At 42.4% G+C, this 26,605-nt stretch overlaps 1 protein-coding gene across 1 annotated transcript in view; it reads right to left on the bottom strand.

Moving 5' to 3' along the window:
- SERPINI1 (serpin family I member 1) overlaps window positions 1–26,605 on the bottom strand; it is a 44,273-nt gene that overhangs the window by 12,544 nt on the left and 5,124 nt on the right. Inside the window, exons 2-5 of the mRNA XM_064385183.1 lie at window positions 8,126–8,393; window positions 6,631–6,861; window positions 3,977–4,171; window positions 3,002–3,206 (exon numbers count right to left, since the gene is read on the bottom strand). Of these exons, the coding sequence (XP_064241253.1) occupies window positions 3,002–3,206; window positions 3,977–4,171; window positions 6,631–6,861; window positions 8,126–8,375 (881 nt within the window). The 5' untranslated portion in view covers window positions 8,376–8,393. The remainder of the gene's footprint in view (window positions 1–3,001; window positions 3,207–3,976; window positions 4,172–6,630; window positions 6,862–8,125; window positions 8,394–26,605) is intronic.

Genomic DNA, 26,605 nt, shown 5'->3' with positions numbered 1-26,605 from the left:
AGGATTTAATACACTGAAAACAAACAAGCCAGAGAACACAAAAACCCCACTAACAGCAAAACCAGGCAAAAAACACCCCATTCAGCTGCAGGGGAAGCAAAGCAGGTTGTGGGTTTTTCTCTGGGAAGATCCTTCCTTCCAGGGCTGAATGTGCAGGACTTGTGTTCCAGTGGAGTTTTGTGCCTCTTCTGGGCTTGTGTCTCAAGGACAACCAGCACTGGCCCATTCTTCACCAAAAGGGGACTTGAGACAGCAGGTTAAAAAGTAAAACCAGAAATCTCAAAAACTTTTTTTTCATTTTGCTTTTCATTTTTTGGATTTTTATTGGGTTTTGTGGGATGGTTTTTGTGCTTGCCGTTTTTTCTTTTAAAGAGAACAACCTTCAGCTAACACCACTTATCATTTTGGCACCATCTAAAGATTTTAAAGCTATTTTAAATACACAAAAAAGGTTACAGGGATTTGGGCACACTGAAACAATCCTGAAGAGAGGATCTGCAAACAGTAGCACCACTATTAGGTACCAGTTCCTCCCATGCTCTTCAAGTAATTTATGTTGGAGAGACAGCTTTGTAAATTAGATTCATGGTCTGTTTCACTCCTATGCAAAAAAGTGGATTAAAATGTTGATCATTTTAGTCTGGGTTAAGCTGGAAACAATGATTTGGAAATGAAAATGAGGAAGTATAATTTAACCATTCTGTACAAATCTCTCCTTTGCCATTAAGAGGAATAATACACAATTTCATTTGCACACAGATAATGCAGACAGAAATTGCAAAGTTGTGATTAACTCTGCTTTGGCAAGTCATTCAGTCCCATTACAAATGTATAAGTTTAAAAAATGTTCACTTTATAATTGGATAGCATCTCTCAAGATATAAAAATTTAATTTTATTCCAGTGCTGCTTTCAATTTCTCAGTGGACAGAGCCTGGAGGCCACATTTCATAACATGCCTTTCTGAGTCACAGCATCAAATATTTATGAAGTGTTTATTTAGAGCATTGACAAAATCCTGTAGATCACCTCTGAATCCCTAATGGAAATCCAACACCTTGGGAGCATGCAATTAATTTCAGGATTTTTTGTAAGGAGACTGCAGAATTCCTACACAGAATTCCGGGCGGGCCCAGGATAGTTATCTTTTGTAGTCTGAAAACACTGAGGGTGATTAGCATGTGTTTGCCACTGTATAACCTGAGTTTGCAGGTGTTTATCCCATTCTTTGAGGTGCTTGGATAAGAGCCAAGCAGCCTGAAGGCAGAATAAATAAGGACATTTTATGATCACACAAACCCCAGGCCTCAAATTCCCACGTGAGAACCTGGCTCCAGAGAACCCTGGAGTGTCTGCAAACAAAACCCCAAATCACCAATACAAACCGAATCCAAGTCATAAACATAATTGTTTTCAATGCCATTCATGTGATCAGATACCCAAGATACTTCAATATGGAAGCTGGTTTTTACAGATTTTCTCCATAATCAATGGAGGATCTCCATAACCTGTTGTGGATCTCCCACTCCAGGAATTCTTGGAGAGAAAAATGCCCAACTTCAGCACTTGGTGCACAGGCTGCTGTCCCAGGTACAGGAGGAAAGCTTAAGGATGGAAGAATCCTCAGATTTCTCTTCTCATTCACACCTAGGAAAAGCAGCCTAAGAGAAAAATCCCCTCCCATGTGTCTTAGTGGACTTTGAGACCTCTGGGACCTGAAGCTCCAAGAGAAAACAAACAAGAAATAAATCCCAGGAACAGAGTGCAGCAGGTTCAGTCTGTGTAAAACCTGCAATGCAGCTCTTTGCTGCTCCTCCTGCTTCCTCAGAGGAACTGGGGCTTAAAATCAGAGAGAAACTCTTACTAAGGGGACTGAAAACCAGCCCCAGAAAGCTGCTGGACCCTCAGCACTCTGCCCTTAAGCTCCACAGAGAAGTGGATTCCATCTCAGCTTGGGATCAGGGCATGCTGACAGCACCAGTCCATCTCAACCTGATTTATCCTGGCTGGCCTTGTTTATTGTGCTCAGCTCCAGGACAGTGGTCTCTGCTTTGGAAGGGAGCTCAGGGAGCCTGAACCTGTGAAATGGAACAAGCTCAGATCTCCAAGTCACCTGAAATCAAAGAACTGTTTTAATGATTTAAGGATTCGCTCAAGTTTATTTTTTCTGCAGCCACGTACCCACTGCACAGTGCCACAAAAATAGAAGAAGTGGAAGTGATTCCTCTCAGAGATGGGCTCTATTGTTACATAAACACTTCCATGAAATCATCATGAATCACTTGAAGGACAGTGTGATCCAGCTGTACATTATTAGTGACATTTAGTAGTAAACAACTCTGTTACCAAGCCAGGCAGAGCACAGGCAGCAGAAATATCTGAAGGTGGATGAAGTAGGATTCCAGGAAAGACCCAAATGGTCTATGTGGGCAAATCTACCCTGAGCACACAGCCTGTGTCTGCAAATGGACTGACACAAATTTCAGCCCTTCTGGTACTGATGTCTTGTTATTCTTTGCTGCCCTAAGGAGGAAAAGCAGCACTTCTTACAGCCGGGAAAAAAACCAAAATTGACTGGAATTACCCCTCAACACTCAATATTGGTATCTGCACAGACACACACCACTAGAAGTTCTGAAAATAGCACCACATAGAAACCTAATTAACACCTAAATGAAACATTTGGTAGCTCAGACTTCCAATATTTCTGTGGCTCCTGTCTAAATGGAACTCGTCCATAATGAGCTCTGCACGACTCTCAGCATCATTCTGGGTGGATGTGCTCCTGATGAGGGAACTCTCTTTTCTGGAGAGCTCTCCCCTCTCTGAAAGGGATGCAACTGTTGAAACAACCCTCACCCTGCCCTGCATGCCCAGACCCACCCTCCTGTGGCTGCTGCATCACTCCAGGCTTGAGCAGGACAGTTCAAGGGCTCCCTACCCTGCTCCTCCATCAGTGGGGATGCAATTCCCCCTTCCAGGACCTGGGAGCACGCTCTCACCTTGGCAAATACACCTCCACTTTTTGCTTCTTCACAGAGTTAGCCCATTCATTAATCAAGGAGGCCTTGACCAGGGGCTCCAGTGTGGCCAGGGGAACCTCCTGCCTGGAAAGGACAATCATCATGCTGATCTCATCCCCCTCATAGGGGATTTCCAGGACCTGGTAGATCCCTCCTGCTTCGTTGGAGCCATCACTGAACTCTCCTAGAGGAGGAAAACAAAACCCCCATTAGAAATATTTTCCTTTGTCTTTTGTGTATTTACTAGATACTGGAACTTAAAATGACCCTCTTCATTGTATATAAAATTTTATAGAAAATTGGTTCCTTCATCACAGAATTTCAGGCCTACATTTGATTTCTTAAAGAATACAAGCTCAAGCTATCACACTGTTTGTAGATAATCACACTTCTGGGACATAACTTTCAGTGGTTAGGCAGAGAAGAGCCTAAAATTTAAGGCTGCTGAGACTTTCAGGGAAATGGGCAGAGTTTTTTATTCAGGAGAGAGGATTTTTCAGTGATGAGACTGAGCAAAATGCTGCCAGACATTTCAGAACCCACTTGGAGCTCAAGCTCCAACTAAAAATGATCATTAGTTCTGCAGTTCAAAGAACCTCTATTATACCAGTCCAACAGTAAAGAGCAAACATTACTCATTTGAATGTTTAGCACAGCACAAGAAAAATATTTTTGTGATAAGCAGAACTAGCTCAAGAATTGCAAAGAACTTAAATCCAATGGATAAACATTCTGAAATCCACCCTGTGGCACCAAGCAAGTCATTATAAATGTTGCTACCAGTTATAATACACACATTAGGAGGAAAAAAACAAACTCTGAGTCCCTTCTTTGGGCAAACAGCACATTAAAAATTCTAGGTGGGAGAAAAGACAACAATACAAATGGATATTACTGCAACAAACCCATTAAGTGAAGATTTAGTAGCTCTAAATTGCTGAAGGTCTAACTCACCGTAGTAGAACTCTCCCTGTTGGTACATCATTGGAATTTGCACTTCACTTTCATCATCTTTAGTGAAAGAAAAAGTTCTGGTATTTTCAGGCCTGAACTGTGACTTCCAGTTGCCTTTAAAGTAGATTGCATTGATGAGAGCCAAATGAGTTAGAGCACCAAAGTCTCTTGAAGACACAAAATCTTTGATCATACCTAAAAAGAAACCCAGCTGTCAGTCTGTGTGTCAAAGTGAGCATTAAATCCAAACTTAAGGCAGCTTGAAAAATGCAAGAAAATAAAAAGCAGTGTTAACATGTAATTTCCAATTCAGATGTTTCATTAAATCTCCAATTAAAGTGCCAGTGTTTTGTAAACCTAAATCACAGTGTAGGTGTGTAAACCCTTCCATCAAGGACGTGTTAGGCAACTGTTTCTTGATCACTACTAAATGTACCCTACAAGGAAGGCACGTGGAGAACGGGTCACATTTGGAATGTTCACCCTGCTGCTATGAAACAGTTCAGCACTTCCATCTTAAGGTCAGAACTTGTACAAACTTTGGTTCCAATCCAAAGAAGCACTTAAATGGGTGCTTGATTTAAAGGGGCTAAGAGCACCCATTGTAGCTTCACCTGGGCCAGTTCTGAAGGAGCTTCAGTGATCTTCTGTTGAATTCAAAGCCAGGACTAAGCACCAAAAATCCACATAAATTCCCAGCATTTGTTCCAGTGGCATTAGCTCTTGAAAAGCAAAAGAGGAAAACCATCTAGCATCTGCTCTATTCATGGGAGGTACAGCAGCTGAGCATGGCAGCTGCTTTGCTCCTACTCCTGAATAAGTCATTTACATCACAATGCAGTCTGGTACCTGCTGGAGCTCATCTCAAACGCCTTGGATTTCACCAAAATCATTCCCAGTTTGGTAAAACTGGGTGCACTGACCAGATCTGCCACTGTTCTTCAGGAATTACAGCCTCCTTCAGATGGCTTTCTTGCTCACTTCTATTTTTAGCTGACATTGCAATGCAAAGTGTTAAAATAAACACATTCCTCCATCTGATTATTACTCCTTAATCCATGGTTTAAAAAACAAATTAATTCTGCTTTCTGGAGCATATGATCCTGACTAACTGGTGTGAATTTGTGTATCACAGGGCTGGATTTCTTCCGGGTTGCTGTTTGTACTTCATTTTATCTTGAATGTTCTAAGGAGGGAGGTGTGGCCAATACTCACTTGGAGATGGAAAAAAAAACAAAAGGAAAACTAAGAAGGAAAACATTTCCAAATTTCTATTTGGTACTCATATTTCTTTGTTTTTCCAGCCACATCTTGTTAACACATTAATGAGATGTTAAGAATTTTCCTGCCCAGAGGAACCTTTGATGGTTCTGTTTTCTGCTCTGAGCCTCCCAACATGCTGAACAGGCTGGAACTGAAGCCTGCCCATGCTGTGTCCCTTTCCCAAGGGGGAAATCAGAGAGAAGGGGACCAGCAGAGGGACTGGAACCATCCCAACCTGACACCAAGAGCCCCCCAGCTGCCCTGGTGGGCCCTGCTTTTCCTTTTCCCTCTGACAGACACCACATCCATGGAAACCTTCTGCAATCTGCTGCAGCACTTCCACCCAGCTATTTCTGCAGCCTGAGAGGAAGGGCAGTTTGTTAGGAACAGAATGGCTGCTGTGCTCCCTTGGAACAAGCCAGACCGTTTTCAAAAGGGAATAAAAGCATTACAGAAGGTGCTTTTCCACTTTGGAGCTGTGCTTTTCCAGAAGGAATTATGGATTAAGTGCTCAGACTTCATGGGGATGTGTTAATTCCTTCCAGGTGATTCCAATCCCTCCAAATTCCCAGTGGTACAACTGTGTCAGAGCCAGACCTCCCTGAATTACTCCCAAAATCTCAACCTTCAGAGTGGGCCAGGGGAACCAGAATGAGAACATGCTTTGATCCCCACACCAGGAGACTCCCAGATATTGGGACTCTGCATGGATCCAGGAAATGCCACCTCTCTGGGAGCTGCCAAGCCAAGCAGCATCCTGCAGCTCTCAATGTGCATATTTACAACAGTAATTTTGTGCTTAACTCCCCTGCTGCAAATTTGTGTTGTGAAACTGTTGACAGCGTTCCTAAAATCAACTACCCTCTCAACATGCTATCTCGTTTCCTCACGCTGCAAAATATTACATTATACACTCTGATTTTGTGGTTCAAAATTAGCTTTTTATTCCCCACTATTCTATTTCTCAGTACCTTGTGAGTATGAGCTCCTCAGAGGAGGAGTGATACTCCACATACCCAAAGCACAAGCCAATAACCCCTCTGCAGGCAACTTTTCTGCCACTAGCAATAATACTTTTGCAAAAAAAAAAATTAAATACTATTAAAATGCCTACCATTAAAAGAGTCTCATTCAATAAATGTTACAGATGGTAAGACCAGAGAACAAATATTCAAATAGCTGCCACATGATTAACAATGACTAATATTACTTATGACAGATCATTCCTACACAGGAAAAAATAGAAATACTAGAATTCTTCTCCTGGGAGGAGACACTTGAGTCTCAGACAGAACAGATAAAAGCCAAAGCACCAACCCAACACCACTGCACAAGCCTGGAAGCAGAAACACTTCCTGCAGGAAGTGCACAAAAGGATCACACGCACTTACTATTTGTGTGATTCTCCACCCATTTATTGATCTGAGTAGCAACAGCTGCACTTTGGCTGAAATCTACATTCTCTACTTCGGCTTTAAAGTATTTTTTCACCAGCTGCAGGAATTTGTCACTGACATGGAACCCATTCTGCACGTAGAGGGAGTTGGCGATGTCCAGCACGTAGTGACTTTCTTCAGCAGTTGCCATGTCAGAAAGCTCCTTCAGGAAGGCAAACTCTTCACCTGGGGAAGGAAAAACACCTTCAGTGGTTCAGAAAGGAAAATTATTCCATGGCTTTTCTGCTGAAAATTCACCAAAATGTTTGATGCGAAGGAAAGCCATCTTTTTTAAACAAACTTGTTCCTAAACCTACACACACCTTGAGATCTGAAGGAATAATCTCCAAGATCAAATTACTTAGAGACTGTTTTTTCTACTAGGTATAATTAGTTTAATTAATGACACATTTGAGTCCCATCAGAAGCAAAGCTATCAATGGAAATCTTCTCTACACCAAAATAGCAATTAAAAAAATTCTTCTTACAGGTTCCATTTCTAAATCTTGCCACTAGAAATTCTTAACAGAACTTTGTTCCATCTTAAATGCCAGTTGTTTAATTGAAAAATGAACTCAAAATCGTGAAACTAAGGACCTCCACAGCCTCTTCTATGCCAGAAGCAGGTCTAGAATTTCCCAGGATCCTTAGTGGGGCAGCAGAGCCTCCTTGGCAGGTAATGAGGAATCCTGAACAGGATTAAAGCAGTCTGCTTTAAAATAGGAAGCTGCATCATATGCCTGAAGGTGAAATTTTTAATTTAAAACCCAACAAAATAAACCTTAAAACTGATGGCAATGATGTATTTCAAGCAGAAATCATGGGAACAGTTTCACTGAATGCCACTCATATCCCAGAATAGTGAGCAGCCCAGGAAAAACCAATTGCACAACTCCCCCCATTAAGCTAAGGGATAATTGATTATTGTTTTAGAGACAAAATGTAGAATTCAATTGGTGCTGCAGCCTCCACAGAGAGCCATCAGCTCTGCAGTGGCTCTGACAAACACAGCTCGATGTCTGTGTTCAGAAATTCCTCCCCAAGATCCTTCCACTGAAGATTCCAAAGTCCAGCACATGGCATGAGTAAGAAATTTCATTCAGGTTTCAAAGCAGTTACTTGGACATCAATAGAAGCAATTTTGCTGAAACTATTGCTTTCCTTACCAGCTTTCACTATAATCCCTCAAAAGGATGTTCCTAAAAATCTTCTCTTTTTAGAGGCCAAGGCAAGTTTATTTTGGAAACCAAGATGAGCTGCAGTTGTTGAAGGGTCAGGTACCCCAGCCAGGATTTTATGTCAGCACCTCTCAGCTCATGCAGAACCCACACTTTTGAGCCTGCCCACCAAAGCCACCAAGAAATCCAGTGATTTATAACCCAAGGACACCAGTAGGCTGTTCCCACCCTTGCTCTTGTTTCTCTAAGACAAAAAGATGAAAAGGCCTCACCGTTTTTCAAGCTGTCAAAGCCCATGGAATGCCGGATTTCCTTCAAGGTGGTTCCATGGGCTCCCAGCTCCACCATGCCCATGGCTATGGCAATGCTCAGAGGGGAGAACAGGATGTTCTCATCCTCCCTGCTGGCTCGCAGCTGGTTGTAAACGTTCACAGACAGCTCAGCAATGGTTTCATCAGGAATGTTGGTCTTGAAGGCTTCGCTTTGCAAAGCGAGCAGAGACAGCAGCCCAAGGAAATACATGACTTGAGATTTTAAGGTCTGCAAGGTAAATTTGAGACAAAATAAAATTGTTGGATAATATAAAATTCAACTTGAGAGAAAGAAAAACAGTCAACTTTTAGTCTTAAATCTGGGGGAAGAACATGCCTAGAGTTCAATGCACAATGCAGTTACTGGGAGGAGACACTATTAAAACAGAACTAATGATGTATTTTCACACAAAAGCAACCTCCTCCCTTATGTAATGGTATGTTTGTGAAATCTTCCAGCCCCAGACCAACAAAACACTCACATTTCTACAGAAAAGACCCCAAAGACAGCAACCCCTTCCCTCCTTCCCTTTGGAACTGGGGCTGTTCAGCAGGGCTGACCTGGAACTGGTCTGTGTTTCTGCACTTTTCCACCAAGAAGACCCCGAAATCTGCTATTTCTTTCATCTGACCTTCTAGTAAGATGGAAGTTATTTATCTAAGTCACTTGAAGCCCCCAACAGGTAAAACTTTTTCAAACACTGCGAGAGAGCTCCCTGACACCCGTGACAAAGTTACTGTTCCATGATGTTGCTCAGTTACAAGACATGTGGCAAGCAGCCAAAAATTCTTTGAACAAAAAAAAATATCAATCATGCCTTAGTTACCAAATAAACCCCTTTTGTTAGTAAATAACAGTGAGAAGTTGGGTAGCTCTGCTAGCTGGGAGTCAACCCCCGCTCAGAGGATAAAGGCACTGTACAGTGAGAAAGATCCAACAGTGGGAATAAGGAAGGAAACTAAATTTAAAAAAGGGTGATGCTTCTGACTAATCCATCCCCCAAGCTCTGCTGAAATGCTCTGGGGTAAGCAACAGTTCTCACTCTACCCCAGTTTAGCTCACACAACTACTGATAGTAGAATTCCAGCTCCTGGAGCAGGGAATGTGTAACTCCATCCTTCCATTTTTATTTCCCTTTAAACTCTCTGCTACCTTGGCATGCGACCCACTACTGCTGCAAGCCTTGGGTGAGAAACAGCAACCACCAGAGCTCCCGTTTCAGCTCCTTCCCTCTGCCTCTCTGTCTCCAAGGCAAGCAGAGCAAATCCTCCTGAAGCAGGGGGCTGGACAGGACAAGGCTCAGAGCTTTATCCACAAGTGTTTACAAGTTGTTGTGCCAGGCTGCAGGGCTCGTCAGCACAGCCCAGATTTGTGTGAATGCTGCTGCTCCACAGAATCAATTTGCATGCAGCCAGCCCAAGTGCCTCTCCTTATGCTTCCCAGCAATCCTGGGGCTGCATTACCAGGTTTTATAGACATGGCACAAAGCGAGCTTTATACAACATTTATATTCTGCATTTCATCTTCAAAGGCCTATGTAGCATTATCTAATTCACTCACACGGCGCTGAATGATCCATAATTTAAGTGTTATTACTCGCATTTTATAGCTGAGAAAATACAAAGAACAACAGGGTACACACACGTGCCTTGGCAGCCACTGGTGCCAGCACTAGTTAAGATTCCTCCTGTCCCCCAGCCTCCATCAGCCTTTTGTTCAGTCCTGAACTGAGAAAATTGAAGAGATGAGCCAGAGCAGCAATGCCACATGGTTCAGGGGAAAAGGAGAGCCTTGCCTCTCTCCCCTGCCCCTCATCTCCTTTCCACATATGTAAGAAATATTCCCCTTCCTAAATTTCCAATAAATTACCTGTGGTGGCATCACTTCACTTCTGTGGATTACTTGATCAATCTTCCTCTGATTCTTGGTAAGACAGCAAAAATGTCCACTGAAGGCTCTTATTCTATTTAGGAACAGCACAGAAAATTCATAGAAGCCTAAAGCACCAGCTTTAATCCTTCTGCCTGCATGTTCCAGTGCACTGACAGAACCACCCAGCACAAAACACCAGTCTGACCATCATTATTTATTTCAGGAACACTGAGACACTATTTATAACCCCAAACATTATCAACACGCCACAAACTTCCCCAACAAAACTGCTTAATAGCAGTACTTTTTTTTTTTAACCTACCCATTTATTAATTATTGACTTAAGGATATTAGGGTTTCTGCAATAGAAAATAACTGGATTTCTCTGTGATCATGGGCATTGTAGATTTCTTTATTTAAAAGCCCTGGAGCATGCCTCTGCCAGAGTTACATAAGACTTGAGCCAGCACATCACGGTGATAGACTGAGCACAGGTATTATTCTCTTATCCTAAAAGCTGCACAAGGCAAGAAAAGCTCAACAAAGCTCCCTCACACAGGTCTACAGTGGCACCAAAAACGGCACTCAGGAAATAGATAAGCAGGAGCTCATCTTGCTTTTGTTGAGGATGAGCCCAAATTTGGGAGCTCTCCCACTCTAATCTATACAAACAAGTTGTGCAGCTCAGTGTGGATGCAATTACACAGAGAGCTGAAGCTTTCCACTCCTGGATCAAGAGCAGCTTGTGCTCACTTGGAGACCTGACGTGGTTAAAACAGATGTGAAATAATCTGCAATTTTCAGAAAGGGAAGTTCCCCAGCCTTGCAGTTGCAGAGGCAGCTGCTCAGCACTCCATCACTGATCTCTGTCCTATGTACTACTGCCAGACAGGCTTAAATAATTGCACAGGGGAAGGAGGGGAGAAATTTATACATCTTAATTAAGTGTTTAACATGCAGGTCAGACTGTCTGAAAGGTAATAAAATACTAGTTATTAGACAATGCTGGAACCCCAACATTACATACAAATCAAAATCATATTTCTTTGTGACCACTCACCAAAAGCTCCTCATGTGAAGTAATTATGTTATATTACTTTTCATTATTTAGTTGGACAGAAAATAGATGGAGACAAATAAAATTTACACTGAAATGCTCTTAACAAGACAAAGTACCAAACTTATGTTTTTAACTACAAGCCAAATCCCACTGATGGCAACACAAGAGGCTGAACTGTGCAGAATAGAAGCTCCCAGTAGGAATGAATTAAACCCAAACAATTTTGATTTCCTCCCCAGCCCTTCCACATCATTTTAGTCTAGAGAGGCTTTCTAATGAAGTTCACAGTGAAGTTCCTCATACAGACACCAAGGGAAAAGGAAGATAGGGAGGCAGGAATGAACACATGGATACAGGCAGAGAATTTATCAGCTCCTTTGCTGGCAATGCTCTCCAAAGTGAAAATACAAAAATAAATGAATGAGTCCAATGCAAGGGAAGGTGCTTTAAAGCAAAGATCTGTGGGTGCTGATCAGTGGGGAGGAGGCTGTAAAACACCACAGATCAATCCTTGCCAGCCAGTGTGAAAATGGTCTCATCTCATCCATCTAATGGGAAACGTCTGTGGTAAATTCCTCAGTTCAATTCCTCTCACACTTCTGGCTCCTGCTCACACTGCTCTGCTGTCAACTGGGAATCCAGCTCTTAATTATCATTCCAGCCAGAGCAGCTCCTGCTCCTCTGATCCTGCCTGGCTGCAGGCTGGATTACTTTGGGGTCTGTGCTTCCTCAGGCAGGAGGGCTGGGTCCCACCAAGAGCTGGGACTGATTCTGGAGCAGCATCTTCCTTCTCAGCATCTCCCTCCAGTCAGAGCCCACACCCTGGAATGTCACTGCAGCAGCACTGAGAGCATCTTTAAATTGCCTGGACCCCACTCACAAACACACTTCGAGTGAAGCAAATGAAGCTGAACATTATGTAATGCACATCCAGGAACTTAAACAGTCCCTAGGAGTATCATCAAAATTTTAGTCAGACTTTTCTGTCTTCCTCAGACATCCCCAGTACAGTCTGTCACTGCTGATCTGCATCAATGCAATCTGGTTAAATAATCCTGCAGCAGTGGGAAAGGAGTCAATGTCCCCACTGAACAATGTTTAAAAATCAACAATCATCAGTTTCAAATGTTACCGTGTAGGTTTTGCTTTCACTGGCTAAATACAAGAGTTTTAAAAAAGCTGTTAAAAATGTGTGCACTCCTCAGCCATACAGTAATTAAAGCCAAAGGTATGAACTTCTCATTTGAGGGTGTGTCAGACAGATTCTGAGTTTTGTTTGATTTCAGTAATTGATGTACAAACACCTTTCTCCTACCAGGCAATCAAGGAATCAGTGCAAACAATTTCTCCTTGCTACAGCCTCTTCTAGAAAATCAGTTGTGTATCACAAATCCTCACTTGCTACAGAGGTTTGTCAGAGCATATCAGTTTTGTTCTGGCTTGCAACTATTCTCAGGGGAAAAAAGCAGTGATGGAACACTAAAACAAACAAAATTCCAGATCTCCATCCTTCAACAGGTACTGGCATTGAGGTCAGACCTGGTTCAATTCCCAGGAAACTTTTTAATTCAGCATTTCAGAAAACACCTGCAAAGATATCACCAGCCCCAGAAGTCAGCCCAGCACATTTCCCCAAGTGGCCACAACCAGCTCAGGGCTGCTGCTCGCCTGCCCTGGGGCCAGCCCAGATGTGCATGGGCACAAGGGACACCCATCCTTGTGATGGCTGAGGAAAAACATCCATCTGATAAATACAGGACTGCTTCTCCAGCTCCTGCCTCTCCCCGGCATAAGGCTGGGATGACTAAGAGGAAGCAGAACAAATTCGCCCCCTCACACCCACAAACTCTGAACTATTCGGTTCCAGTAAAATGCAGAAGGGGCAGGCGCTCTCTGTAAGCTGAGATATTTTGAGATATCCTATCAACAAACTCCAAGTGAGTTCACAGACATGAGGTACCACGGATTTTGAAACAGCGAGACCTGGACTCGGCGTAGGAAGGTGCCAAAAATTCAATTAAGGGTTGAAATCTAGTAGCTTGTACTTGTCAGACAGGTTGAAAAAATGGGTTATAATTTCCTTTTCTTTTACACCTTTACAGAGGGTTTTATAAAGAAACTAATTTATGGTTTTAAAAACCTACAAAATAAAGCTGTGATACATTGCCTTGATTCCTCAGCACACAGAGACTAAACTAAGATTAGTTGCCTTCGAGATTACTCTTGGCTACCTGCAAGCTAAACACCAAAGGTGTGGGAAGTACAAATGAGAAAAACTGCTGATTCCTGATCAGTGTGTTAAAAAAAAAAACCCTGGGAGGAAAACAAGTGTGGTAACAGCACTGATTACATTGTCTCCTGCAAAGAGCAGCTGCAGGAGCAGACAGAAGTCTGGCAGAACAATTTGATAAAGCAACAGACGGATTTGCTCAGGGAACAAGACCTGCTGGGTCAGGGGAAAAACCCACTGTGGATGCAGGCAGGAACTGGGGGATTCTCCTTCCCCCAGACCCAACCAGAACAGTGCCATGCTTGTGGCAGGTGAATTATGGAAGGATGTGAGTTTGGTGCAATTCAGCCACTACTGCTTTGCCAGTTGTTAAATATGACAATTGCTGCAGGCAACTTTACTCTGAATGATTTCTTGTTGGCAATCACATCTACCAATAAATACCAGAGAGAGGCACCACCGAACCAATAATAACAGCTTGGAAAATGAACAGAGCTTAGACAATGAACACAAGTTCCCCTCACGAAGAACCCCTGAGCCCCAGCCCAGCCCAGGGGATGCAGGAGCAGTGGGTGAGAGCCTCAGCTGTTCTCCAGACCAGGGATGGTTGTCATGGCTACCCTGAAGGATGTGCAGAGGAGGCTCCCAGAGATGTCCATGATTTGCTCCCAGCTAGTTCAGGCTTGCCTCAGGCCCTACAACAACAGGGGAATGTGGCTGCTGCCACAAACCTCGAGCTGCTTACAAACCCACCTGATCCACTGCAGAGCAACACAAGAATGGCCTTTTCAGTCCCTTCTGCTTTGTCCAGCAATACAACCTCCCAGATTTTTATTTGAAGACTGGGGAAAAATTGCACTTCCAGCCAGCACCACTGGAGCAAAAGCATTCTCACCTCCAGAACCTTGTGGTTTTACCACAACAAACCCCCACAGAAGTAACGTGACATTTGCTCCCATCAGCTGCTCACTGTGCTCATCTCCCTTTTCCTCCCCAGAACTCAGCCCCTCTCTCCCTCCAGCACAGGAACTGTGAAATAAAGCCCAAACCTGAGCTGGCTCCACCTCAGAAGTAATTTTTCCACAGCCAGGACAACAGGCAGGTGTGCAGGGGATAGCAGTGCAAGGATCAAACATCCTGCTGGGATCCACAGTGCTCACCCAGCTCACTGGGATGTGCTCACACGTGGGGCTGCACACAGAGCCTGCCTGGGGATGACACCAGCAAATCAAATAAATCAAACACCAACCCTCACAGCACCACACACACAACTCAGGAGGTGCTGCTGCTTAGAACCAGCAGAGTACAGCCAAGGAAATGGGAAAATAACTAAATAGCCATTAAATGCCTCAAGCTACAACTTAATAGATAACCAACTGGCTATTGAGGACAGTGCAGGCAGCACAGGAAGGGATCTACAAAGTACTTTGGGGATCAGCAGTGCAGTCCCTGGAAGTGGTGACATGCCTGGGAAATTCTGCATTCCTTGGACAGCAGGCAGGCACATCACTGCTCGCTGTGACATGTGTTCCATTTAGCCAGCAAGGCAGCTCCTTCTTGTTAGGGGACAGACTTACATTTTCTCTGCTGCAAAACAATGTTTATCCCTGAAAAATGTTTACCCTTAGCCTATGTGAGCATCTGACCTTGCCAAGCAGGGACTCTACAGACACATGTGGAACCACTGAGTTGGAATCAGTTTGTCCAGTGCAATGACATCTCTATCTGAATCTGCACAAACATTATTAATAAGTTAAGGGATTTTGTCACCATCTGTCAATTATGGTGTCATTGCCTTCTGGAGGAGGAAACCTTGAGGTTAATTTCATTAGAGAGCAGCACAATAATGATATAGGAAATAGTGGGGTGTTTAAAACTCCAGTATAGAGTGACTAAGACAAGGAATAGGCATTCCATAGGAAGTGTTTGGACCACACTAAAACCTTACTCTCCAACACACAGCCAAGTCATGCCCTTCAGGATTCTTTATTCCTGCTTTTTAAGTGACCCCATGGCACCAGGAGCATTGAGAAACCCTGAAAGGCAAATGCTACACTGAAGAATTTCATATTGACAATTTTTTTCCATTGAATCCCAAATGTTTTTAAACTTTCATGGAGCTTGGCACTGACTCACTAACCTGCTGAGGCAATTATGCAAGCCAAAGTTGTCTTAATTGCGCTTCCTCAAGCATATTCCCTCAGCTCTAATTAAAAAATAAAAAGAGATGCTGAGAAGCCATGTCCAAAATACTTAAATTTGAATAGCCTAAAGCGAACATCTAAATACATGTCTAGACAATTAAAAAAGGTGGTCTTGTTTCCAAATCCACTGCTCTAAGGCCTGCAATTGGGAGGACTCATATGCAATTTCTCTGTTTGTTTCTTCTGTCTAAGAGAAACAAATTTTTAGAAATACTTTGGCAGAATGCCTTATTTTTGACAGCTCCAGTGTGCCCCACAAAGTAAGAGCTATAAATAAGAAAACGCAAAACCCACAAGCTCTGAGAAGGAGAAAATTTGAAGCATTATGGAACTTGGGGATTCTAAAAGGTTCGGAACTGGGGGAGTGCCTGTGGCTCATCTGACAAAGCCAACACAGTCTGACTGGGGAGAGCTTTAAGCTTGAGAGGGAAATACTACACAGGATCTGCTTCCGGCAGCCCAAAAGGGGGTTCACCTGGCAAATTCCACAGAATTATCTTAGTTAGGCACAGCCTGCTTGGTTGTGGTGGTTTCACATCCATTCCTGCCCCGGTGAGGGGTGTCAGTCCTGCACAGCTCTCTGAACGAGGTCTCTGGCACATTCATCTGGGGGTGAAGATGCTGACCTGACTGCTGGAAGGAGGGACAGTGCCCAGACACAGGAGTGGCTCTCAGAGGCTCTCCAGAACCAATTCTGACACACTCTACAACGTGTGACTCTGCAATGACTTGACTTTTCAGTGAAAAGACCAATGCAGTACTCCACTCAGGGTGCAGCCATCCAGGGAAGATGCCCCAAAAGAGACAGCAGCATTCCTTTTCCTCCCTCAGATTTCTTTAGGGCTATCTGGGAAAGGAAGGGCGAGATCTAATTCTGTAATAGTCTCTTTCCATCAGAAGCAGCAGAGATAGAACACTGCAATCAGTTATTTTAGACACAAGAACAACTCCTTGCCTGCTCTTGCACGTACCACAAATTTCCTTCCTTGCAGTAAGTCCCATTTCTGTTATTTTCCTGTGAAACTCAGCTGATCATCAAGCTCCCACTATAATTTAATTAAAAGGGCAGTAGCTAAGTTTCACCATATGCAACTGCCAGATGCAATCACTGCAGTTGGAGTCTAAAGGCGAGATCCCTGCATGTACTGGAGCGTACTTTTATAAGTGATGAAAGCTGTCACTTATGTCACAGATATTGCTGTAATGCATGGTGATATTACAGCTTCAGCAGCACCAAAATGTATTAATAATACATCCTGTGGAAGCATTTACAGCAAGTGAGCTTGGAATGCAGTGTTTCAAGCATTTTTCTTGCAACTGCCTATTTATACATAAAGTCACTTCAGATACATTACATTAGTCTGTGTACTTTGCCTGGCATTATACAAGCTCTCACAGCCAATTTTAAACCTTCCAAAGTAGGAGGACTAAAAGACACAACTAATTAAGGAGAAACAAAAACAGAACAGGAACCCTTCACTACTTAGGGTTGCTGGAATAGGGAACACTGCAGGAGAAGCACCTAGAAATTGTGCATCTCTGGAGGAGATTTTGCTGAATGTCTTTTAAAAGCCCATCAACCAACTCAGGAAAGTTTTCAAATATGCTTAAAAAAACACAATGAACAATGACAATCTTTAAATCATCCCAGAATAACTAAATTTAAAAAGTACACTGTGTGAAACACCATTTCAAAAGATCAAAGCAGAAGTTAATTCTTCCTTACCTTGTCCAGCTCCCTTCACAAGGACTTCAGAAGAAAAGCGATCAGGCTATGGTATAGCTATGTCAAGATGATGAAGAAAGTTAATTAAAATGCATCAGGATTTCAGAAGAGGAGTCTGCAGTGCATGAACTGAAAGCAAGTGTGACATACAAACCAGCTTGTTTTCCTACAAAATAATATTGGCTGCAGCCTTGCAATCAACACCGGGCTCCATTTACATTTAAGTAACGTCCCTCTTGCCAGGAGAGTTATTATTCACTTCTGTTAACACTTCTGAGATCAGAATTACTTTCTTACAGTACAGTAATAAGGCAGAGATTGCTTTAGAAAAAAAACAACCCAAAACAATTAACCCCAGCATTCAAGTAGATGTTATACCCTGATTAATTACCAGCAGCAATTCATCATAACCTAGGAAAGGGCCTAGGAAAGCCCAGGTTTAAAACCAGCTGAAAGAGCTGTCTTAGCAAAAGTGCCCAGCCTGACCAGCAGAGCCACGGCTAAGGCACAAAATGAGAATGGAAAAAGGCTCTAACCATTTTTTTTTTCTGTGCTAGCTCTAAAGGTCTAGCACAAAGTCTTCAGAGACAAAAGAGTGAGAAAGAAGAGTCACTCAGAGGGGGTTCAGTTCTGAACCAGCAGAATGGAGTGACAGAGCAAGGACATTTCAGCAAAATCAGTAACAGAGGGAGAAATTCAGCATTAAGGCTCTCCAAATATTTCTCTAACATAGCAGAATAACATCTGTTACAAAGTACAGACTTTTTTTTTTTCCTAAAAACTACAGAATAATCTTGATGCCAAATTCAGCCAGTAGCAGGATTTTTTCACTGTGTATTTTTCACAGTGGAAAACCTCAACAAGGCATTCCATGAGAATTTCTTTTTGATCTGAAGGATGTTGATCACTGATCTTCCCAAAGGAGTGAGAAGCATGGGAATTCCACATGGAGAAGAAAATTAAACTCTTCTTTCCTCCCACCCTAAGGCCATTTCCAATTCTTGCCTCTAAGGCCTCAGCATCATTGCTATTTACTTTGCTGGTATTTTTCATACATTCTCAAATATTCTCAATTGTGTCTCTTTATCTCCATGGTTTCTAGAACTCCACAATTCTGGTTTTTTTATTGCTTGCACTTGAGAGCAGCTCTGCAAATACCTAAAAAAAAGCAAGCAACCAGGACATCTGCCCATTACAGACAAGACTCCAGACACCAGTACAGAGAAGTCAGATTTAGACAGGAGGAATGAACCACCCAGCATGGCACAGTGGCCAGAAATGCCACTGAAATCCTCAAGCTTTTATCTCAAATCATCATTCACATCCTTCCTCCCTCTTGTTTCTTCACAAGCATCCATGAACTTAACAACTCAAGGAAAAAAACCCAAAAGCCAACAAATGGGACAGGAGCAGCCTCATGCTGCTCCAACTGGGAGAGCTGGCAGGGCATGAAAACAAGAAGCTTTGGTGCCCTGCATGTGCTTCTGAATTGTTCAGAGAGAATATCTGGAACAACAGCAGCTTTAAGGGATAAACTGGAAAGTTAGGAATAGAAAGGCAGGGAGGAAAAGCTACTTCCTGCTGTTCAGGCATCTTATCCACAACAGAAGATACACAACCACCAAATGTTTTTTCACTCTGACTGAAAAAAACTCAGCCTCGTTTTACTGCGGGGAATAAAATATTCACATTTTTGTTCTGATAGTTTCATTTATCCTGGCCTTGGAGGCTCGTGGCTATTGAAACATCACTCTTGGCCCACCATGGACAGAACAGCTCAGCTCAGAGTCCAGCACTCAAGCTGTGCCTGGAAGGTGGATCTGGCCTTGGAGCTCACTTCTGTGCTCACTGTTCAAGCCTCATTGGTTTGTGTTTATGGGAACTGATGCTGTTCCAAGTACCCACTCCATGATGAGCCATTTAAACACCACATGCAGGGAGCTGAATTTGTCTTAATCCTGCTTATTCTCCCACACAGAGGAGTTTGCATCATGTTAGACCTGACTGTAAACGCTGCAGCAATTCCCATGAACTAGAGCAATCACAAAGCACTGGAGGAACAGACCACTTGTGCTGTGCTCTGCTGGCTCACATCTACACACCCTCCCTGAGGCTCCAGGAACACACTCGTGCTGTGCTGCTCTCAGGATCTCTGGGGTTGTTTTTTGGTTGGGTGGTTTTGTTTTGGTTTTGTTTTCTGTTCAGATTTTTATAATTTGAAAACTACAATACCTTAAAGAAAGGAATTGAATCATTTCCAACACCCAGAATGAAAACTGAAGGTTGAAACCTCATTGTTTCCCCTCCACAAAACAAACTGCCTTTTTTCCAGCAAGTCTCAGATGTTTTCTTATGGCAAGTTCATATTAATTCTACCTCGTGCTAGAAAGACTCTGACACTACTCCCAGCTTTTGTATGACGAGCTATGATTCATGTGCATCCAGAATTCTCCATTGGTGGGTAACACACACACTTATTTAAAATGAGGTTAATCTTTTTAATTAGCGTGGCTTTCAAAACTAAGTAGGTTAACCTGAATTCTTGTGCCTATATAAAAGAGTCCAAACTTCAAGCTTTACATGAGTTATCTGATTTTTATGTCTAAATTAAGTTGTCAAATAGGCATGGTGGACAGCTGCACCTCAAAGCAAGGAATTCAGACCCAGTTTGTGCCAAGCAGTTCCATCAATATGGTCACAGAAGAAAAAATGTTTTAGTTTTCAGTCATTCTGCCTCAGCACCAAGGCAACATTAGGCAGAATGCCTCGCCTCACACAGACCTCCTAGGGCTGGTGCAGCTGGGTGAGAAGCAGTGCCCAAATTACACACATTTCTTTAGTTAGTCACCACAGGACAGTTATTCCACTGGATCCAAATACACCCCCAGGTGTAAATGGGCAACAGCTCATCTCTCACTGCACCAGGACTCTGCTAATCCTCCAGGCAGCACACAGACATCAGCTGGGCACCTTGTGGACTCTGCAGCACAGCCACCTTTGCCTCATCACAGTTTATACTGGGACACATGAGACACTAAAATCACAGCTGGCCTCCTTCAGAGCATGGAATCATCCACCTGAAGTTACTTATAGGTTGATTTCTTCTTTGTTCAAATTCATCCATGGCAGAATATACAGAATTGTACTACCTTGAAGTGAAGAATAACACTGAGTTTTGTTGTTTGAAGCAGTGAAGTGCCTGTGTAGAGGTGACAGCAGCTCCACTGGATCCAGTGTCCAAACCTGTGGACATTCAGTGCTGTGAATTTCTGCACTCAAAGAGCAACCAGCTGAGACATCAGTGCTTGTTTCCATAAAAATACAGGGAAGCCAACAGCAAAGACATCCAGCCTTCACCAGGAGCCATCTCTTTTCCATCTCCCAAAGCCCACAGTAACAAAGGCTGCTAATAATGAACCAGAAGTTCACTACATTTCCCCCCAATGCTACATGAAAAAGATTGACTTTAAACAGTCCAGTCTTCACCACCCAGAGCTGTAATATTTGTGTGCTTACTGTGGCTCCCAAATACAACATTAGTGATGTCAGACACAGCCACGCACTTGCCCAGGCAAGACTCGAGTTTATGTCTCTATAGAGCCAGAAATTAATAGCCTAACACTTGTTTTCCCATGATTCAGAAGTTTTCAGGAATTGTTACAATGTACTAGGAGGAGCAATGAAAGGCCAAGTAAAAAAAACGGATTAAGAAAACTCTTAGTACAGCAAGACTTGAAAACACACTTATCACAGCTGTAATTACAAGCCTGAATGGCCACAGCTGATCCTTAACCTCAAACACTTCTGCACTCCCATTCAGCGAGTTTGCATTAGGGAAAAAATCTTTACTGGGGCCCTATTAAACAAACATTTCCTTGTTCTCATTTTAAAGGTCCTACTCGTTTAACCTGTCTTATACAGAAAGAGTCAAAGCATGACATTACAAAATTAGAGCTTAACTACCTCAAAGTCCTCAGGTTGTTCAGATATTCAGAGGTCTTTTTGCTGAATTGTTTCAGGGACAGATATTTACCTCCTCTTTGACACTGGCAACTCCCCACTCACTCCCTCCAGGAACTGCTGAGATTACTTTATCCAGAAACCCAGACTAGAAATTTCGCTCTGTAATGTCCTGATCAAACTGGGGATTTTGCAGTGTATTTATTTGGTTTATGATACTGTCAAAGAGGTCAAAGTGGTTACTGTGGGGAAAAAAGCTTACATTTGGCAGGCACTCAAGCAGTGCCTTTCAAAAAACAGGAGTATTCCCTGTGCCTAAGGAATTTTCCCCTAGGATTGAGTGTGACACAGCCTGGCTGCAAATTCTTTAGGGCGGGTGTTTATTTTTTAATTGGACTAACAATGATGCCAGCTGAGGTAGCCAAGTATGAAATTAATATGGATTTAAAAGCTCAAACTTGGCCGGTTTGGGGATGTTTTATTTCAGTCTTTCTCTTTGATATCAATCATGGAGGGAAAAGAAAAAAGGCATTAAAATATTGTTCTGATTGCAGAAGACAGTAGGCACAGTGGATGGGACAAACTAGACACAATACATCAGGCCCAAACAACAGAATTTTGGTGGCAAACACAAGAAAGCTCTGGAAGGGGTTTCCTTGGGGGGTCTCCACTCATATCCACTACATGCCATGAGTTTGGGTCAATGATTTTGGAATTCTTGGCCAAAGCAGGCCAGCATGGTTCAAACCTCTGTTCTGTGTCAGGGTGGGAACACACAAATCACCCCAGGTTTAGGAGTTTTATGGCTGGCATAAAGACCTCCTCAGGACCCCAGTTCTGTTCACTGTGGAGCTCTGATTTTATTTAAAAAACCTGAAAAATTAGAATTATTTTCCCTTGGCTAAAACTAACATGACAAAAATAATTTGAGCTGCTCAGAAAATGTTGTGTGTTTAGCTGCTTGATCCGTAAGTGGAAAAAAGCTAATTACACAACCCATTTAGGCATTTAATGTCCCAGGGCCAAGTCACTCTATGGCCACAGAAAGCATTAATAAACATGGCTTATCTCACTTTATGAAAGTTGTGATTACCATTTTTCAATAACTGCAGCTATCAGCAGCATTTCACCTCTCCTACCTTATGAAACTGAACCCAAACAGCAAAACCTATTTGAATTCTGCTCAGATGTGAATTTATTGGGAATATGTTCTCTTTTTGCTCCTGTGTAAAATGTTAAAATTCAGGGCTGGATTTCTCAAAGTGCAGCACATCAGGGCTCAGCTGGGAACAAACAGGAGCAGCCAAGCACATGAGATCAAATAAGCCTCTAGTTTGATGCCTAAATGGAAAATAAATATTAAAGGGTAAAAAAAAAAAAAAAGAGAACACAAAATAAGCCTGCCTGTTCATTTTCACAATTGTTACATTTGTAGAAATGGTCCACGTTGCATTTCAGCTACAGAACAAACAAGAAATATTTCAGAAGTTTTCTCAATGGAATAAAAATCATCATAGTACTATGTAGTTATAGTCCAAATCCCATTAGCATCAATGGCAAGACTTTTATAATATTATGCATATACGACATTATTGCATAATATATATATGCTGTAAGTCATATATGGGTTATTGATATCCCACTTTTGAAATGTCACCAAGCTGTTGGCTCCCATTCAACACCAACCAACTGCCTCTTCCTTGCTCTGAAGGCAGACAAAATAATTTTAAGTTGGTACCAAACCCTCATATTTCAATAATGAGTCAAAGTAAAGAGATTCCCAAAAAGAAAACAAAATTAGTAACTTTTCATGCCACAGAGACATAATGGTTACAATATAATGTAGTACATAGGTGAGCTTTATGAATTACGTGATAAATTATCTTCAAATGTACATATTTCAACTGTGTATATATATATAAAAATATATATATACATGACCAGCCTTTTATATGCTTAGTTTGATACAAAAACATGCTGGGTAATACAGGAAGGTCTAAATACCAACTTACCTTGTAATCCCTGTTTGCATTACCAAATTATGACAGGAATTTTTAAAGCATTTTTACCACTGCTAAAGCCACCATGCCAGCTCCTTTTCCTAGAAACTTCCAAAACTTAGAGTGGCTCATCCAATGTATGCACACAAGATTAGCTCAAGGTTAAGTCTTATGATTCTAAAAGGTTTTCAGATCAAAAATATTCAGATTTTTATCAAACTCAAGAAAGAGATCCTATACCCACAGGAACCTTAGTCTCAGATCTCAGGTGAACCCATTTCAGAATCTACACTACTCAGGCCCAGAAATATTCCAAACCAAATGAAAAAAAAAAAAAAAAAAAACTAACAAGGAAAAAAATAAGCAATTTCCCTAAGCATTTCCATAGCTTGCATAAAGACATCAATTACCATAGCTTGTCTTCTAAATTAATGATTCACAGTGATGGATTATTCATGCAAGTCGGCCAGCTGAACATTATACTTTGACTCTGGGGAGAAAGTATAGCATGTCTTAATTAACTAGATTTTGTATATGCCAAAAGATACGCAGGAAAACTTTATTTCTCTAGTCAAGCAGGTAAAATGTGAGCAAACAAAACTGATGGTAATCAAAATATGTAAAAATCTTCAATAGTCTCAGAATCCACATTTAAAGTGAACTAGCAAGAGCACATTGCCTCAAGTGAGCTCTGTAAAATAGATCCAAATTGCCATTTTGTTGAATGAACTGACTTTAGATCTGCTTCATTTAAGCGTGAAAAAGATGGAAATTTCACATTAATATGCTGCTTCCTGCCTCGGCACAACCTTGCAAGGCTTCAGTGATGGCACAATTTCTTGTTTCTAAAGGATATCAAATATTTTCTTGACTGAAATGCAACCCAACACTGAAATTTTCTGTGAGTGAATGATAGGTTATTATTCCAAATATTTTCCAAATGAATGCTATGTTCTAATGGCCTCTTTGAAAATACATAACATTTATGTGTTGTGCAAGTCCATTGATGCTATTTGTTACTTTGATCAGGATGGTGTAAAACACCCTTACAATTCCAACAATATCTGGGATTTGCACTTATTGGCTTTCAAAGTGTTCTTCAATCATGGTATTGAAAGACTTACAAAATAAAAATGGGAATGCCATGATAAATGTTGCAATTTATCCTTCAAGTAAGTAATAGGAACGATCCAGTGTCTCTAAAAATCTATACCTGCTCCGAGCCAGCAAAGATCACCAAGGCTGATGGATGAGATGCCCAGCTAGTTGCTTACATGGCTCCTATAGACAGAGGTTGTTAAATCACAGTCAAACACACCTTCATCTTTAACAAATTAACCCCAGATGCTTCCGAACCATTATGAGTAGGAAGAGTCTGTTTTCATTTTATACTGGAGAAACGTAGGTTAAGTAAAGATTAAGTGACTTGTCCACTACCAAAAGATGTAAAAACAAGGAATTGTTTTACCTTCTTCCCTTAAAACCACCCTATCCATTGGTGTTACCTTCTCTGAGCTCCTGGGATAATCCTAGAGCATTTGAAAGCAAAAAATTAATGTTGTCCTTGCTCTCTTAGTGCTTCAGCAGTATTCCCAGGGATTCTTCCAAAGCCCTACACTTCCTAAGGAATTAAGTAATAACTGCAGGATGGGATAGATACATGGACAAGGATTAGGAAAGGATGGTGCAAATCAATTTAATTGGTCTCTGCCAATGCTGAGATGACAAATAGTGGGAACACATTTCCATACCTCTATCTCCATAGGGATTTTACTAAAGGTAACAAAGATCCTTATGAGACCCAGCTCCTTGTAACAATTATTAGATGCAGATTTGAATTTCTGCTGCTTTTCTCCCCTCCCAAATATGAGATGTCCTCATGTTCTTCTTGGGAAATATGCTTCCATCACTTCCAGAACTTGTTTGCATTGTGACTGAGTGAAAGCTTGTCCCCTTGCAGCTAAAGGGTATTCTGCTGTCACTTCATATATGGGGACCCGCTATCTGTTATGTCAAATGCAGAAGTGCACTGTGTTTTAATATTGCATGCACATTTTCCTCCCTCACATTTCTTCTATATGATAAACTACTAATGGCATTTTTTGCTTCATGCATATCATCCCCTCAAAATAGATCTACTTACAGTCAATTTGATTCTTACTCACTGTCATGGGTATCTTATCTGCCCTGCTGCTCTATATCCCCTGTAATTAAATATTTCTGCTTGCTTTTTTTCTGATATTTGTTTTCCTTGGTATCTTCCCCTATATCTAATTTCCTGCTTTCTTTAGTATTTTAACAGAGGCATGGTAGGAAAAACAGATGGGAACTGTCAGCTACAGATGATGCCAAGTATCTTCTGAGCAAGTGGAGACTCCAACAGCTCCAAAATCCCCGTGGGGTTTGGTGACACCAGGACATTCCCTGTGGCTCAGAGACGTGGGGAGGACAAATCCAAGGCACTGTCCTGCAACCAACAGGCCAAGTGCTGTTGAGCAAGCAGAGCTGGTGCCTGCAGTGACCACAGAGGTGACGGTGAACTGGGGAGCTGCAGCCAGGCGTGCACAGCAGAGGGCTCCAGGAGGAGCAGCCATGGACAATTACAGCCACAGAGCACCACAAACACAGCTCTGAGCCTTGTGCAGGTGGCAGAAGTCAGGAGCCCCGGGGGATAAAAGCAGCAGGGATTTGTGAGCACAGCCTGCAGGAGCACTGTGGGCACAGCAGATCCCTGAGGACAAGCCTGGCCATGGAGGGAGGAGGATAAAGCAGGCCAGCAGAGCAAGAGGGAAGAGATGCAGAGAATGACCCGAGGCAAAGGCAGAGGAGCCCTCCCAGGCTTTCACTGTCACCAGTTGGGGACAACACATAATCCCAATCTGTCACACTTCAATCAGCATTACTGCAGGATGGAAATGAGAGCACAGCAACCTCAGACCAGAGCAGTGCTGAATTAAAGGGTTCAGCTCCGAAGCTCCCAGGTTTCATTTCCAACTCCTGCACGGCTGCCCTTCCTAACCCTTGGCTCACCTCGCTCCAGATTCTCAGCCCCTGCTGTCCTCTTCTTCCCAGCTCCCCTGGGACAGACACAAGCAGGAGAGCAGATGTGCTGATGAATCCTGTGACTGGACTCATCACAGCCAGAGTCCCTTGGCACAGAAAAAAGAAGCTGCTCCATAGCACATGCAGTCATGAAACAAGATCTTGTTTGTCACTCTAGACCAAGGAGGTGTAGAAGGCACATTAAGCATTAATCTAAAACTCTTCTGTCATCTTCAACTCAAACTCAAGCTCTGTCAAGTGTGATCTGAACCCTTATTTTAGAAGTGTGGAGTCAGCTTTGGTTTTTTGAAATTTTTTAAAAATCAAAATCCCACTCTCTGCCTGT

This window comes from Passer domesticus, chromosome 11 (assembly GCF_036417665.1).
Source record: "Passer domesticus isolate bPasDom1 chromosome 11, bPasDom1.hap1, whole genome shotgun sequence".
NCBI classification, from domain to species: Eukaryota; Metazoa; Chordata; class Aves; order Passeriformes; family Passeridae; genus Passer; species Passer domesticus.
Note: the sequence above shows the minus strand (reverse complement) of the source record. Positions and strands in the feature narration are given on the sequence as shown.